This window comes from Stegodyphus dumicola, chromosome X1 (genome assembly GCF_044657685.1).
Source record: "Stegodyphus dumicola isolate Sdum_Otavi_A_Nest chromosome X1, ASM4465768v1".
In the NCBI taxonomy this organism is placed as follows: Eukaryota; Metazoa; Arthropoda; class Arachnida; order Araneae; family Eresidae; genus Stegodyphus; species Stegodyphus dumicola.
This window is the reverse complement of record NC_140780.1, coordinates 121,607,163-121,624,860: the sequence shown is the minus strand read 5'-3', so window position 1 is coordinate 121,624,860 and position 17,698 is coordinate 121,607,163. Positions and strand designations below refer to the sequence as shown.

Below are 17,698 nucleotides of genomic sequence, written 5' to 3'. Positions count from 1 at the left end.
CAAACACAAATAAGATAGTGTTCTTCAAGAAAACCCCTGAACTCGTTGCATTTTTAATGATACATTAAAGAAAATTTTAATTGAACTTCTGGATTTAATTTCGATGCAAATGCAAACATATGCAATATGACTAATAACAAATTCAAAACATGAGCCAGAACACTACAATTTGTTCACTGGCATTTAGTATGCAGAAGTTAGGTTATAACAAGTACTGTATTTTTATAGTCATGTTTCTCATTGTTCATAATATTAAGGGAATAAAACCAACATTGTTTAAATAACTTTGTTTGTTAAAATACATTTGTTTTGACAGGATATTGTTGTTTTTCAGTTAACAAGTAAAATAGTTCTTTTAAAACAAAATCCGTACACACTATCATGCTTCAAATACAACAGATGAAGAAGAGAGACAATTTAGAAGAGACAGATTTATCATCTGCTTCTAAACTCTCAAGTGTAAAGAATGCAACTTAATTATACTGTTAATACCAGTTCTCAATAACTAATTACACTAAGGAGTTATGCTGTTTAAAAATATTTTCATTAAAAACATTAAAAGTTAACTTAAAAATCTGTCACATTTCCCCTTGTTTAGAATTTGAAGTTGAGTTTATTAAAACTTTTCTTCTTGATTTACAGGTACAATCTAACAGGAGGTTTGAGAACCATATTCTTAATTCTAATCATTCAGTTTCTCACATCACAGTATTGTTATGCATATTCCCAGAATATCCAAAAGCTGTAGTTTCCAATGTCTAGCATTTATATATACACCAGGGGTTCTCAACCAGTGGGACACATACCACTGGTGGTATGCAAAGAAGCAATACATTTTTAACTATTAAATTCAAAAATTTAAACCCTAACATCCTGAGTGAGTTTTTTCACTAACACTCGTAAATTTATGCGATCAGAGCTTTGTTCAAGAGTGGTGGTACTAAAGATTTTCAGCTTTTGTTTAGATGGTATGCATTAGTCAAAAGGCTGAGAACTGCTGATATATGAGGTTTCTTATTTACAATTATTTGTTACTACTTTATAACATAGAAAGCATTTATTAGTTCTTTTCAACCTTGTTTTCCAACTTTCTGAAAACGGTTTCAATAAAATTCATTAAAAACTTTTTTGACAAATTTTATTTTATCGTTTCAATTATCTTTTAAATTATAGTAAAATAATTTAAAGCAAGCATTGATTGATTTTTGGAAGTGACAGTATAAGGTATTTCTCCTCCTTCGTGGCATTGGGATTTGGCGATTGGGTCACCTAGAAACTCCAGTGACCCTTTAAAAGGCGGAGTATATAAGGTATTTATTCCCCCTTCTTGGCATGCCTACATGGTGTGGTCTGCACGCTGGGTGCGTATTCCAGAGGTCCACGGTTCGATTCCCGGTGAAGGCATTGCATATTTTTCATCTTTCTTGCTTCCAAAAAATACCTCATGCCTCTACAATAAAAACTATAAAAGAACAAAAAATTGATTAAAAAGCAAATAGCGAGAGTAAATTTCAAATATTATTCAAAATTCATTGTTATTCATTCTTGTTTAATGAAGATTCTTATGCAAATTTGTCAAAAGAATTTGTGAAGAAAACAGGCATTTTAAGTTCATTCTTGAGGCACTGCACTCAAACAATCTGAATTCTAAAAATTAAATAACTGAATACTTATTTTGGAATATGTATTTATAGTGTGCTATATTGTCGCATACAGCACTACCTAATGTAGAAAAAGGGAAACTGTTCACTTAGCCCATAGTTAAAGCAATATGCTAATATATGTATGTAGAATGTTTATCAGCTAATTAGCATTATTAATAAAACTTTTTTGTTCCTTTAGTATAATTCACTCCCCTTACTTAGCTTAACAAACTTCTGGTCCCCTCACTCTCGAGTACAGAATCAATATGATTTCACTACATAGAAATAATACAGTCAAGAAATTGAAAATAACTAGATTTGAAAGTGTCATTATGGAATACGATAATCTTGTATTGGGTCATCCAGATAGGTAATTTTGATACAGCTGATCGAAAGTGACCTTGATTGAAGCAAGTGTCTAAACACAGCCTTTTCTGTTCATGTTGCAGAATTCTAGTATCAATTCTGACAACTGTTTTTCACGTCCATGCTTGAAAAAAGGAAAAATAATTGCTAACCAGACTAATAAAAAAAATTTAACTTGTATATGGACAAAGTGCAGTTTCTGATAAGATGCTTGGACATGATTTGAGAAGTTTATATGTGGAAGTTTCAGCCTTGAAGATAATGCTCTCTCTGGATGTCCATCCATTGCAAACAATGGATACCCATTGAAAGAAGCTATGTCTGAAAATCCGTGTTACACTTCAGGAACTCACAGATTAAATATTCTGCAAAGTACAATACATGATCATTTGAAGAACAGTTATATGAGTCACTACGATGCCACAAGACTTTTAACATAGTAGAACATGCTTGGTCGAGTTACGGCACACATTTTTTGTGAAGTAAAATAGATACTTCTTTTTGAAATGGCTTATTACTGGAAATGAAAAGTGGATAAAAAGATAGTAGAAAGCTTTTTTTATGAATGAGGTGAAGAATGAACTAGACAATAATAATGTTACAAAACAAAGATCACTGGGTAAGCCAGACAAACCTTCTTCAGTTACAAAGACAAGGACTGTATCCCAAAAAGTAAAATCTTTTTTTTGGGGGGGGGCATAGTGTAGGACTACAAAGGAATTGTGCGTTATGAGCTGTTGCTAATCAAACATTAAATTTGAAAGAATACTATAAGCAAATGAGTTTAAAAGCAGAAATCGAATCCAAGTGCCCAGAATTGATTAATCATGAGGTGACGTCTAGAATCAACATTTCCATAAACATCAGACAAAAACTAGGTATGACCGGGATGTTTTGTGTCACCCCCCCATATTGATCAGACCTTGTACCCTTGGATTTTTGTTTTTAGGTTACTTAAAAATTCTCTGAATGGCCAGAAGTTCACATCATTGGAAACTGTCAAACAGCACAGTAAATTCTTTACAAATAAACTTAATGACTTTAATGAGAGTGAATTTCAAATAAAACATATATCTCTACAAAATCTTCAAAATAAAAATTTGAGGATGCGAAGCTTTAAAAGTACGGATGAAAAGATTCTACAGATGTCAATGAAGAGTTAATAAATATGGCAGAAAAATGGTTTTGAGGGTAAGAATTACTGAAATTCTATCATCTAGTCAAAACTTTCTGAGCATGGAAATGATTTTAATCAGTTTAATTTCTTAAGTGCAATTTATTTACTCTAACTAACAATTCCTAAATTGGATTAAATGTAATGAAAGGAGTAATTTTAAGCTACAATTTGAGAATATTATTTGGAATAATACTCAGTCAACAGAAGTTCAGAAGCTTTAAACTTCAAAAAGTTTCATTAAGTGATGAAGGAAAAATCTTAAAACTGTTACTGATATTTTCAATTCTCCACTCAAGACACATACAAAAATAAAAAAATTCTAATTCTGACATACATAAAATCGATAATGGATTTCTGTAATTTAATTTTTGAACTATCAAAGGGCATACAATATAAAATGCTACTAAAAACTTTAAATAGTGCAATGTATGAAAAAAATAATCTATCTGACAATCTATTATTCCATATCGTATTTCAGAAGTTGGATTATGAAACCCATAACAATTTGAACCACATATTAATGCTACAGAAGTTCCTATGTTCGATGAATTAATTACATTTTAAGGTTGGGTTTGGTTAAGTTTATTATGGCAACACACACAAATTGTTGCATATCGATAGTCGTTGTAACCGGATTTAGAAATGGGTTTTTATTTCATATGCATCCATAACGAGATGTGTTATAGAGAAAATATTTTGTGCATAACTTGTCTAAACCTCCCAAATTAGTATCTTTGTATGAAATAAAATACTTAGTTTACAACTATAAGAATCTTCTGAGTTACTTCCCTTGAGAAGTTACAACAAATTAATTGGCATCTATGATAGAAACTAGTGTAACTACAAAATAAGTAAGGTATGATTTGAATTTAAATGCTAAATATTTGTGCTTTTAGTTTTTTATGAGCTTTGATATTTTATTATGGATGTTCAAAGTTATAACATAAAACTTCACATACAACATTCACAAATATGAAAAAGGCTACTGCCAAAGAAATTATGAAAACAAAAATGAATGTTTCCACACTTCAAGAACTGAAGAACATGAAGCAGTTTCATGATAAATTCCAGTGTTAAGAAAGTACTGAACATGCAATTTCTGAATAATGACTTGGTGAGGGCGATGAAAAACGAGAAAAGGAGTATGTTAAGGATTTTAGAAAAGCTGAAAATTATACAGAACTGTACTTTTCTTTCAAATTAAAGTTTGAAAAAAAAAAAAAATTCTGATGATAGATCAATTCAGTCACCATGTAATGAAAAGCATCAGTTGCCAAAATTGGAAATTCAGGGATTAAATGGAGTTACTCAATCCTTTTTGGGATTCTGAAGTCAGGTTTCCACAATCCATGACGACAAAGAGATGGCAGCTGAAGATAAGTTCCAATATTCTCAGGCGATTAATCCTAGGTCTCGAGCTGCTAGTTTAACAGAAAGATTTCTTCATATGGCTCAGAAAAGATACCCAAAAGGGATTGAATTTTTGAAAGAAATTTTTGGTAGAGATGATTTGTTAGTACAAGTGTATGTTCATGAATTATTCACAATGACAATGAAAAATGCTGCAAGTGGTAGGAACAGTACAGATTTGATTACTTTATACAATCAACTCAACTTGCATTTAAGAGCATTAGGAGTATACATTAAGAAGATCTAAAAAAAGTCTGCACATTTCTTGTCTTCCTAATGACATTTTGAGAGCTTGGAAAATATCCTGAGTGTCCAACCTTCCTAATGACAGCAACAGTTCTTGCTGAAAACAGTCCAGCTCATGACATTTTTAAGGCAAGAAGTTAATGGTAAGGAAATGATAAATTTGGAACTCAAGTTGCTGTTAAAAGGTAACTTGATACTTGGCGAAATAATTTCCCTTCTGCTTCAGCTCTTATTTTGTCCATGCATGAAAAACACTAAATGTATTTTTTGCGATCATTAATATTTTAGTAAAGACTGTAGGAAATCTCCCATGACCCTACATGAGAGGAAATTTCAAATTATAAGCAAAGGATGTTGCTTAGTTTGTCTTAAGCTAGGACACATGACAAAAATGTGTAGTAGTACCATTTGGTGTGTAATGTGTGGACGATGATATTATGCTCTGCTTTGCCCAGATTGGTAGAAAGGGTTTCAAGCAAGTTCTACAGAAAGCGAGTGCACTACATTATTTACAGGAGAATCCTTCTTATGGGAAATCTATCTAAAGACAGTCTTGATTAATGTTTGCCATAAAGGAAGCGAAATTGCAGTACATGCTCTGTTTGGTGACGGCTCACATTGATCACACATTGAGAAGGATCTAAAGGAACTGAAACCTCCTACGGGTACAGAAGTGCTGTCAAAAAGACTGTTTGGTAGTGGAACTATTCCTTTTTTAAAATATGCAAGGTGCAATGTTACAGTAAAAAGTTTAGATGAAAGGTTTCCCACGAGAATTTCGTTTTCGGACCAGCCCAAAATTTGCACTACACTAGCCAGAATTTCAGACAATCTTCTAATTTCAGAACTTAAAGCTCAGGAATAAAACTTACAGATGTTGGCAATAATACACTACCAATACAAGTTCTCCTTGGCACAGATATTTTAAGAACTATTTCAACTGGGAGAATTCAGGTATTATTGAGATCTCCAGCTGTACAGACCTTGCTTGGCTGGGCCATTCCAGGTCTCGAGAAGAAAACAGTACAGTAGTAGTCAACAGCATCACACTCTGTCTAAAAAACTTTCAGCTGAAAGAGATGCAGGAGTTAGAAACTTCTGACACCTATCATCCAACTGAATAGAAAAGCAAAAGTGTGCTAGAAGCTGAAACTTTAAATCTTTTTAAGGAAACTGTTAGCAGAGACAATCATTATGAGGTGGTTTTACCTTGGATAGTGGGGCATCCTCCCATCCATAATAACTACGGCATAGATAAAATAAGGCTGCAATCTGTCACTAAACGGTTACAAAGAGAAAGTGACAAATATCATGATTTTTTTTTTTGCAGTGGGAGAAAGAAGGCATAACAGAAGAAGTAGAGCCACCTGCTATCAAGAGTACTATTCATTATTTACTCATAGACCAATAATTAAGTTCTCAAGTACAACCATAAAGATCTGCCCCTTGTTCAATGCCTCAGTAAAATTTGCTGGCTCTGCTTCCTAAAATGATTGTCTGAGTACGGAATCTAGCCCTACACAACTGGTTTCCTTGCTATTGAACAAATTCTGATTCCATGCTGTAGGAGTAATAAGATACCAAACAAGCTTTCCTGAAGCTTAGTGTATGACCAGAAGATCAAGACATACTTTAATTTTTATGGTAGAAGGCTCCCTGAAAATGAAAAGAATACAGACATTGTCTTGTAGTATTTAGCATTACAACAAGCCCTTTCCTTGCTATCATGAAACAGAAGAACTGAAATTTACAATACAGAAGCTTAAAGCAGGTATTTTATGTTGACAACTTAGTTACTACAAGTATAGCTGATGAACAGGAGTTACGCTTACTTCAAAAACAAGCTACAAATATAGTGCAAGTGATGTTTTAATTTATGTTGCTGATATCACACAAGAATTCAAGTTGGGAATTAAATGGCACTTGGCCTTAACTGAAATGCTACCTCTGATGAACTGAGCTGTGTTTCGCAGGAGACTTTAGTGAAATTACAAGAAAGAGTTGCAAAAAGAAATTTACTTTCTGTGATCAACAGAGTGTACAATCCAATTGATTTTACACGTCCAGAAATGCTGTTGTTGAAGCTCTTGTTACAAGAACCATGGAAAAGGAAGCTTAGCTGGGACGAACCATTCCCGGAAGATCTAGAGAAATGTAATAAATGGTAAGGTGTTTACCTGTCTCTTGTTAAACATATTTCGATTCCCTGGCATATGTTGCCAAGATGAAGTGATGCTGCAACACTGCATATCTTTTCTGATACATCTGCAAATGCATTTGTTGTGCATTCTCACATAGTGAAGAGGAAGCTGCAGTTTTACTATATTCAACATCCGCAAAAGCTCAAGTAGCCCCGATGAACTGGCTGGTTATACCTAGAATTGAACTTTTCAGAGCTGCCACCATGGCACGATTAGCAAAGTCTATTCTGGAAGATATAACAACTTAAGAAAAGAGAAGCCAAATGTTTCTATGTCTGTAAAACCAGTGATGAAATAGAAAGAGTTGAAGCTTTACTTTTAAAGTTGATTCAAAAGAATGGTGAGTAGAAGACAAAAAGATAACATGGAAATTTAACCCACCAAGTGTACCATGGTATGGTGGATAGTGGAAGCTTATGATATGAAGTATGAAAGATCTACTGGAAAGAATTCTTGGCAGAGCTCATCTAAATTATGAAGAAATGTCAATGGTTGTATGTGATTGTGAGAAAACATTCAATAAGAGACCATTAACTTATTTGTCGGAGAATCCAGAAGAACCATTACTGTTAATGCCAGCACATTTCCTACAAGAATATCCAAGTTCTACTAATTGCGGCACTTTTGATTTTTGACACAATCAATAGAAGTCATTTGAAGAAAAGATATAACACTTGCAAAATGTTCAATATTATTTTCCAAAAAGAATATTTGAGTTTGTAAGGAATTCGACCATTAAGGCGATAGGTAATATTCAAGGAGGAGATGTGCTTGTGAGATCTGACAGATACAAAAGAATTAATTGACCTTTAGCTAGAGTGATGAAACTATTTACAGGATGAGATGGGAAACAGCGAGTAGCTCAACTAAAATTGGTACACATAGAAATTACTAAGATTTAAACCTTGAGGATAAAACTGGAAGCTAAGGATCCAGATTATGTCCTCAAAGGAAAGGAGGAGATTTGTAACCCAGTTATGATGATTCAAACCCACATCTTTTAACCTTGACATTACACAGTGAGAGAATTTCTTCAAGTCATGAAATAATACGTACTTGAAATGGATGACAGGTAAAGCAATCCAAAAGACTGAATTTATAAGTACTATTAGCATTAATAAAATGTCTATGCTAGATTACAGTTTTTAAGGAATGTACAAGACAAAAAGCAGGAAAATGTTGCATATTGATATTCATTTTTATCAGTTTTAGAATTGGGTTTTTATTTTGAATGTATCCATAACAACAGGATGTGCTATTATATACAAAAATGTTTTGTGAGTAACTTGTCTAAACCTTCTAAATTGGTAAAAAAAGTGTCTTAGTACAAAATAAAATACTTAGTTTACAACTATATGAATCTTCTGTGTTACTTCTCTTCAGGAGTTACAACACTAGGGCTAAGGGATACCTATGAGAGGACTTTCTAAGGGAATCTGGCTCCCGTATACTTTACACATGGGGAATACCACAAAAACACCCATGCAGCCAGCCCACTTGCTTGCAATCAAACCCAGGTCAGAACTAACAAAATTCAGCGACTTTACCGCTTGGCTGCTAGTGAATTGCATTTTAAAAAACATATCAGTGATTAGATAACTAATCATAATTTTCCTAGCAAACTAAAATATCTGTCACAAAAAGTTCTAAATCAAAATCTGATGGTTAAAACCAAATAGTGTTCTGAATCCCGTTCTATGTAAAAATAATCATCTGCTATAGAAATGGCTATTTTTTTAAGTTATATTTAAATTAAAGATATAAAACAGTTAAAATGTATTGTGTTTGTCTGTAAGAAGAGTTTAATTTAATTGCAAAATGTAGTTCTAAGTTCAATTTTTAAGACGAGGCTTCTAATAATAAGAGACTTACAAACAGAAATCTTTGTTATAAACAAAAATGTTCTTAAGTATCCTAATGGTCATATGCTTACTAGATAAATTTTTGAGTATTATCATGTTAAATAGTCACATCACAAGAGCATTTATTGCATCAGATTCACAGTGCCTTTTAGGTTATCAATGGTCACAAAATAGTTTGAAGGGAAGTACATGAATATGTAACAAGTTTTAAAGTTAAACCTACATTTTGTATGTGAACTATTTATGGGAAATTTGCAAAGTGAAAGTGTTAACTCGAGGTTTGCATTTAATGCTTCTGATTTGATTTTTTCTATCCATCTCTAGCTATTACATTGAGGTAGTAACTGATTTAACCACAGATGCCTTACTTGCTACTACTAAAAAAAGTATTGCTAGACATGAAAAGTGTAGCAACATAATATTAGATAATGGTACTGATATCGTTGATGGAAGACTGGAACTTGGGGGGAGATGCTGCACAGCTGAGTAATTTCATTCTGAGATACTGCAAATTTTATCACATCTGAACAGGATTGCCACTCAAACAGCAGAATGAAATTCCCTGACTTTTCCAGGTTTTCCAGGTATGTTTTGAGAAAATTCCAGTCTATCCGCGTAATGTACGTTAACTGTGCTAAGAGGTAAATTAATTATGGTATTACTTGTATTGTGTAGCAAATTCACTTAATTATTCCATAAATCCCAGTGGACATTTATTCTTAATTATTCTTGGCACAGTTTGTTTGATAATTTTGTTTAGTTTTCCACTTAAGAAACTTAATAAAATTTAATATATATACATTGGATAACAAATGTACGTTTTATTTAATTATTACTCATGATCATCACCAGTTCAACACAAGGCTAATCCGGTTCTTATAAATCACAACACAATGCTAAATAGTTAGGTTGATTTTAGGTCAATTTAATTTGTGTGAGGTGTCTTTTTAAAAGGCACCTTAATACTTGAAAACACAAATATAATTATAATAGGAGTTGTTTTCTCCACTAAAGATTGAGATTAGAATCTGCCCAATCTGGAATAAAGTAAGGCTTTTTTTTTTTTGCAGACATTCTGCAGCTAAACGAAAGAAAGAAATCTATTTAATGATATTTTTTTAATAAATTGAGGTATTTATATTTATTTCGCAGCATACATAAGGAAAAAATAAGTGCATTAAATTTCGTGATGGTATGTCATCATACTGCTACGATTAATTTCAGGACTGTGCCAGAGAAAATTTCCTAAAATTTGGAAATATTATTTACTAATGATAAATAAATTTAGAGGGAAGAAGTAACATTAAATGATATGAATAACATAAAAATAATTACTTAGAAATTGAATTAGAATAATCAACGATATTTTAGCGAATATAGTTATATTACATGGATAGCCTAGATGACTGATTACTATTTTTTTTATTTTACTGCAAAATGACAAGGTATTTATTAAAAAGAAAAGAAAAAAAAAGGTTTAAAAAGATTTTGCGGTAAAATCCTAGTATACATTATTACGGCCTTCACACGATTTTGAAAATTGTCGCCAAGAACAAAATGAGCCGTTTACTGCTCATCATCATGTCGCCAAATCCCGCTGTACCATACATGGAGATTCTAACCAAAGAACGTCTTTGTAAAGTGGAAAAGGTTTCATACACGTAAATGTTATTACGCCTCTAGAAAGCGGAGGGAAAATTTGCCAAGAGATTTGGTGATGTAACCTGGCGGGCAGAATTTCCCTCTCCGCGATGTGTACAGGAAATTGAGAAACACGTGTTAAGAAGAAACGTTCTTTGACAAAAAACAAAAACAAAACAAAAAAAAAAAAAAAACTACGAAAATGCGTTTTTAATTTATTGCGAAAAATCCAAGAAGAAACGTTTTATCAAAGAACGTTTTTTCTTGGATTTTTCGCAAAAATTTTAAAAACAGATTTTCGTATATTTTTTTTTCTTTTCTTTTTTATTTTTTTTAACCTCAAAATAACTAATCTATGAATTAATTTACTTGCGCCAAAAAATATTTTCTTTTCCTTTAGAGTTTAAAGAAATTTTAAACAATATTCATTTTAAGAACTCTTGATAACGTGACTTTCGAACTTCAACACCGGTTTCGAGTTTTGGCGACAGATATATCGCACATGCACAGCTGTTTCCCTCTATGATGGAATGGAGCCACGTCTGTTGCAGAGAGGTTTTCCTTCTTTATAATACATATTCTTTGATTCTAACCTTCATGTACCGTATACTAGGATTAAACCCATTTTGTTGTATATGAGAACAGGTACTTTCTTTAGTTCATGCACTGCACATGCGATTCGTGAGGTTACTGGAAACCAAACGTTGCGGGAAACTTGCTTTGCCTTTCTAAAAGACAATCAAACTGGAGCTGCAAAAATTGGCTCTATGCCAGCTGCCCGAATGACACTCACGTGATACACAATTCGCCAAAAAAGTGATCTCTTCCGACGTCGGCGCAAAACTCGCCTTTTTTGGCGGGATCGTTGTATGAAATTCCCCGACTTTTCCAGATTTTGACTAAACACTTAAATTCCCTGACTTTTCCCTGAATTTTTTGGTCAATTTCCGAATTCCCTGACTTTTTCCGGTTTTCTTGGTAGCGTGGCAACCCTGTCTGAAGGCATAAATTGGAAACAGATTCCACTTATGGCACTACAATTTGGAGTCTCGTGGAAAGCAGGCATAAGTCACTTAAACAGCGTCTTCAGTGCACAATCAACAATTATAAATCGACTTTAGAATAACTTTGAATGGTTGTCACACAAATGGAAGTCATTTTCAATTCTCATCCAGTTCTACCTTTGTCAACAAATTTAAATGATCTCCAGGTCTTAATGTTCATTTTTGATTGAATGTTTTATTACTTCTTATTCTAAAGCTGATTTATAGCATTTTGCAGATCGAAAATTTCATCTGCAAAACCAGACTACCTAGATGGAAAATTATTACTAAATCCATTCAAATTATACAAAAATGTTGCCAAAATGATTACTTATACCATCTTCAGCAGCACATCAAATGATTTATTAATAAAGAAAATTAAAAGGAAGGCACGTTTTTTTCTATTAAGGGAAGATGACCTTCTCCCATTTAAAAACTATTCAGCTGGAATTACAGAAGTTTTACCTGGTAAAGATAATAAAAGAATAAAGTGAAAACAACAAATGGTGTATATATCTGGTGTATTACTAAAATATTTTTGTTGTCAATTGAGGACAACAATGCTTAGAGAGCTACATTATTTGCACACTTCATTGAAAATAGTGTTTTTTGATTTGAAAGTGGAAATGCTCTAAAAATTTGAAGATTGTATATTTAGTGAATTATTTCTGGTCCTTTTATAATATTCATAGATCTTTCATATTATTGAAGGCTATTTTCATGATGAAATATATTACCTATTAGCTTTTTATAAATGGTATACAGACCTAATTACTCTTAAAATTATAAAATAGTACATTTAAATAATTAAATAGTAAATTTTATGTATTGAAATTTCAATGAGCAGAAAACGAAAACTGTTCACTTAGCCACTAGACTCAGTTTAGGCAACTTTTTGAGTATGTCTGCTGAATGTTTGTCAGGCAATTAGCATTAATAAAATTGTTTTGTTTCTTTAGTGTTCGTTTTCTTTGTTCCTTCGCTTAGCTTAGTAGATACACAAGTTTTCTTTTTCTGTTAATGCATAAGTTTTTTGCTTTCCTAGTTCATGATAAGCAACTGAAAGCATATAATCTCAACTATTACTGGTATCTATAAGATATTTCTCAGCTCTGATATAACAGCCTAGACTAAAACAGTAGCATTGCTGCCAAAGATGTCACTTTGTTGCAAAGTACTCATCTTGTATGAAATACTACCATAATTTGAAAAAAGAGGGGGTCAGGAATTATTCATTTAAAATATGCACATGCAAGCAATCAATTGCAGTTTTTTTTTCAGAAGTTGGTATGCTGACTGGCAACTTTATAATTTGGAATGATGGAATCTGACAACTTTGCGATTTAAAAAAAAATTATACAATGAAATTCTGCTTTGGTAATTTCCTAAAATAGCAGAAGCAACTGAGTTAAGAACAGACATTAAATATTGTTTTTTGCACAGTGAATGTAGCTGCAAAAACACACAAAGTGTTCCAAAAATACTCTGAATCAAGAGTTACTTCAGTAATATAAAATATTTAAGGCAGGCACTGAAGGACTGAAGATTAATAGTAAGAGCATCCATTCCAACTAATTAGCAATAAGTTGATCAATAATTATATATATCAACTAATCAATATTAACTAAACAATATATACTAATTAGCAATAAGCTGAGATTTGGTGTTTAGGAGCTGTTATTTAAAAATTACTCATATTACGAAGCAAGATCCTATTATCATCTAAATCATATCATATAATTTTTAAAGATCATTCGAGTTTGTGGTGCGATACTTCCAAAGTTGTTTTAAAATTCTGAAATATCTTCTAAAAATAATATGCTCAGGTGGTGAACAAGATGATTTATCAAGGCCCGTTATTCTTAAAAAATATTACAGAGATGAAACAGATCTGTGCTTTTGGTACAAAAACAGCTTATTAATCAAGTGAATGACAACCAAAAACATGATGAAAGACTGAAAAAAAACGTCAAAGTAATGTTAACTATTTTCTTAGTTTCTCATGATGCACAGCATCATGAATTTCAACCAACTGGCCACTCTGTTATTACAAAATATTTCAGTATTTTGTAGCATTCACATGAAGCAATCTGCAGCACACAACTGAAGATCATGCAGCATGAAGCACCAAACTCACAATCCTCTGGTTGATGACACTTTGGTGAAAACTTACAAGTCACAAAATAATTCACATCAGGTAAATATGGAGCATGTTCAATACAGATTAACATGCTTCATATTTACCTGATGTGACACCATGTGACTCGTATCTCATGGTTAAAACGTCCATTTCATGATCATCATTTTGAGTCTGCTTATGCAAGAAAAAAAAATTAGCTGCAAGACCAGAAAGAGTTCCAAAATTTGCTTTAAAATATGAAGATTGGGAAAACATTGGGGTAAGAAGAAGTGCTCTGCAGCTGAAAAGTTAGAAAAAAATTACTTTGAAAGATATGGAACAAATATTGAACAATAATTGGGGTAAGTACTCTGCAGCTGAAAAGTTAGAAAAAATTACTTTGAAAGATATGGAAAAATTACTGAACAATAAATGGAACTCTTGTATTTTATGGAATAATTTTTGATACTTTTTGATTACAGTAGTGTACTGCCATACAAAAATTGCAAGCAACAAGCCTCTTATGAATTATCTCATAAAATGACATTTTAATAGATTTTAAATGTTAAAACTGACAATTGTATATCACAATGTGAGCACACGAATGCACAAGCACGCACACACACACAAAGAAAAGCCAATTTTTTATTTTTAACCCTCCAAGCAGCCAAGAGTACGGCCCCAACCCCCAAAAAGGCTGTGAGTAAATGGTAACTTTTTATTATAATTCCAACATGACCCTCTCACTTTGTTCCTTGCTGCCTCTTCTTCTAATATATGTACTATCTTAATTGCCTGGACACATTTCAAAATGCACGTCTGTGTACTTGAATGTGTTATGACAAAACTTTTGAAGGTATATGTATGGCTTGGCTACTTGGAGGTCTAAATAGCACAGAAATAAGTGAAATAAAATAGAAAATAAACATTTACCTCACGGTATTTATCCATATTATTAAAAACCTTCTTTGCAATAAACTTTTTTAAATGTGTTACTGTTACTTGAGCTGAGCACCGAATGAATTTTCGGCGCATTTGTTTTAATGCTGTAGTTTGTGCTTCCAGTAAAATGTTCACTTGCTCATCAGATCTATGATAATCAGAGTCCTCAACTTTGGATGAAGATGACTGTGAACCAGCTTCTTTTTCTGTGCAGTTGTCTATAATAATTTCAGTAATATTTGATACCCTTACTAATAAATTTCAGAAAATTTGCAAGAAAAATAGAAATCCAAAAAACTATGGACAACAAAGAATCGGTAAACATACTTACTCGGTACAGTTTTAGGATAAGGCATTCCTCTTCTTTTATAGAAATCTCGTTCTCTCCTCACTTCATCTACAAAATAAGTTTCATGCATATGAAAAAATTTTAATGTTTCACATAAATAATATGCTAATTTTTAAACTCCGATTTTCATTCAACTTTTATACAATTATATAATATTTATATATTATAACATATTATATTTGTCTTATTCGGACTATAAACACATTATTTTAAATAGCACACTTTCCAGGCTATTTCTTGTACGCAAAATTCAAAATACCTTTCATAATAATAAAATATCTTTTAAATATCACTTCTTTGTATGCAACACTGTCTTTGTTTCAGAGGATCAGCCATTTGCTCAACAAGTTTTTAAAAATCAAAATGTTTAGTCATGCATTTCCTTTGTATACTTTATTTCATAACACAGTTAAAAAATCCTCAGTCAAAATGTTTTACCATCATATTCTCGATGCTTCATGATATTTTCAAACTGATAAAAAGGAAAGAGTTTTTCATGTTTGAAACAAAACTAAACATGACACTTTTTTTTATGGCTTAGGAAGCCTCTTTTAATACAATCATTAAAAAAAAAAAAAAAAAAAAACTAATGATTTACTTTAAAATAATTATTTAGTACTTTTAATTCTCCTATGTCTATTGGTTGAAACTATTTTCCTGGAGTTCAGGCTCAGAATGATATAAAGAAAATTATGGACAGGAACAATCCATAAGTTTCATATCATTCATTTCAACTTCTATGAAATTTAAATCATTATGCATTGGTAATCAATCACATTGGAGTCCTAGTGTAACCCTTTAGCAGTTAAGGATTTCACCATCTTCACCTTTCGGGGAAATATTACATTACATCTTCTATTCAAAGAACATAGCTCTAATTCTCGTTCTAAGCTCCCCCCCTTGAAAATATCACAAGAGCCAAAAGGGGAGTGAACACTGTATATTCCTGCAGATAAGACGAAGTATAGATTTCCCACAAAGTTTTATAGTTTTAGTGTATATCTGTTGTATATATAAGAAGACCCCAAAACTATCAATGGCCTATGAATTTAGTTTAGGTCAGAAATCATCATCTGGAACAAATTTTATTTTCTTGCATATAGCAGCACTGCCTATAGAAGCACATGCTGACTCACAAACTCACATGTACCTTTTACAAGTTTTGTTGCATGTTACATTGTGTGTTCAAATAATTTATACTATAAATTAGCATAAAATCTGCGAAATGTGGCCTAACATGGAACCAATAAAAAAAAAAAAAAGGAAATATGAAGCAAGCTTCAAGTTAAACGCTATAACACAAGCTAAAGAAACTAACAACTGTGATACAGCAAAGTGCTGCTTTCGATACAGCATAAAAGAAAAGATGGTAAGAGACTGGAGAAAAAATGAAGATGCTATTAAAAAATGCCAATGAAAAACTTTTCTATGAAGAGAGGAATAGCTTGCGGGCCAGATTTAGAAAACAATATTCTAGAATGGGTACAAGAACAGACGCAGAACTGTTGAACTGTTACAAGGAATATGATTAGGGCTTATGCACTGAAGTGGGCATGGGCTAATCCAGAACAAGGTAAAGAATTTAAATCAAAAGCATGTTTGTGCAACTGCTTCTTGAGAATAAAAAATTTGATAATGCGATAGAAAATAAAAATTGTACAGAAATCACTACAAGATCTTGACTGTAAAGCCACGAATTTTCAAAAGTTTGTTATTGGCATGAGGCAACAATACAACTCTCCACCACCTAATATTAGATATACGGATGAGACACGAACTTTGACTAGATAAAGAACAGAACTGTGGTAACAAAAGGCGTAAAATCTGTTCAAGTCAGAAGTACATACTATGAGAGAACCAGGTTTAAAGTAGTATTAACATGCATGACAGATGGAACAGTTGAAACCCATTGTCATTTTCAAGAGGAAGACTACTAAAATAAAAACTGCCACCAGAAATTTTTGAACATTTTCATGAAAAGCGGGTAGATAGAGAAGAACGGTGTAAAACTGTGGATGGAAATTCGGAGGCAGAGGCAACCACATCCTCTATGAAAATAACACAGTTTGTTGGTGTGGGATATGTTTCACAGTCATGTAACTGAGAACACAAAAAATTGCTTAGCACGGAACAATACATAGATTGCTGTTATACCAGGTGGTTTAACTGCAATTCCACAACCTTAAGACATCTCTGACTAAATGATTCAAAGATCACATGCATGAACATGGGAATAACTGGATTATGAGTAGTGAAATGTCATATACAAAAGATGGAGCCATGTGGGCTATGCCACTTGGTGTACAGTACGATTTCATGATCAAATCATGGGGAAAAGTGGAAACAATGATCAAATTCTTCAAGAAATGTAGGATTTCTAATGATAAAGATAGCACTGAAGACGAAGTTTTAACTCGCTAGGTACGGAATGGGACCCATATGAAGAGTTTTTCAACAATCAAAGTGTATGTCCTTGAAGAGCTATTTGTTTTAAATGATGAATGCAAAGATTTTGCAGGATTTTAAATACACTGGTGAGTGATTTGTTTTATAATGGTTTTAATTTATATAAATCTCATTCTAATTTTTTTTTAATCTTGTCATCTTATAGGATGACCCTGGATTCTGGGGGCATATTTTTATAATTCAACCATCATCTTATATAGCAAGACACAGTAGTTAAAATCACTAAACAGACA

The 17,698-nt window shown here is 32.4% G+C and overlaps 1 protein-coding gene across 2 annotated transcripts in view; it reads right to left on the bottom strand.

Moving 5' to 3' along the window:
• Positions 1–17,698, bottom strand: part of l(3)73Ah (polycomb group ring finger 3-like lethal (3) 73Ah) — an 85,293-nt gene that overhangs the window by 20,399 nt on the left and 47,196 nt on the right. The window contains exons 5-7 of one of the 2 annotated variants that reach the window (XM_085808592.1): positions 14,982–15,047; positions 14,642–14,868; positions 1,207–1,462 (exon numbers count right to left, since the gene is read on the bottom strand). In XM_085808592.1, coding sequence (XP_085664718.1) covers positions 1,451–1,462; positions 14,642–14,868; positions 14,982–15,047 — 305 coding nt within the window. In that variant the 3' untranslated portion in view covers positions 1,207–1,450. Of the gene's footprint in view, positions 1–1,206; positions 1,463–14,641; positions 14,869–14,981; positions 15,048–17,698 lie in introns of those variants that run through there. The other variant, XM_035351069.2, reaches the window with a different exon arrangement.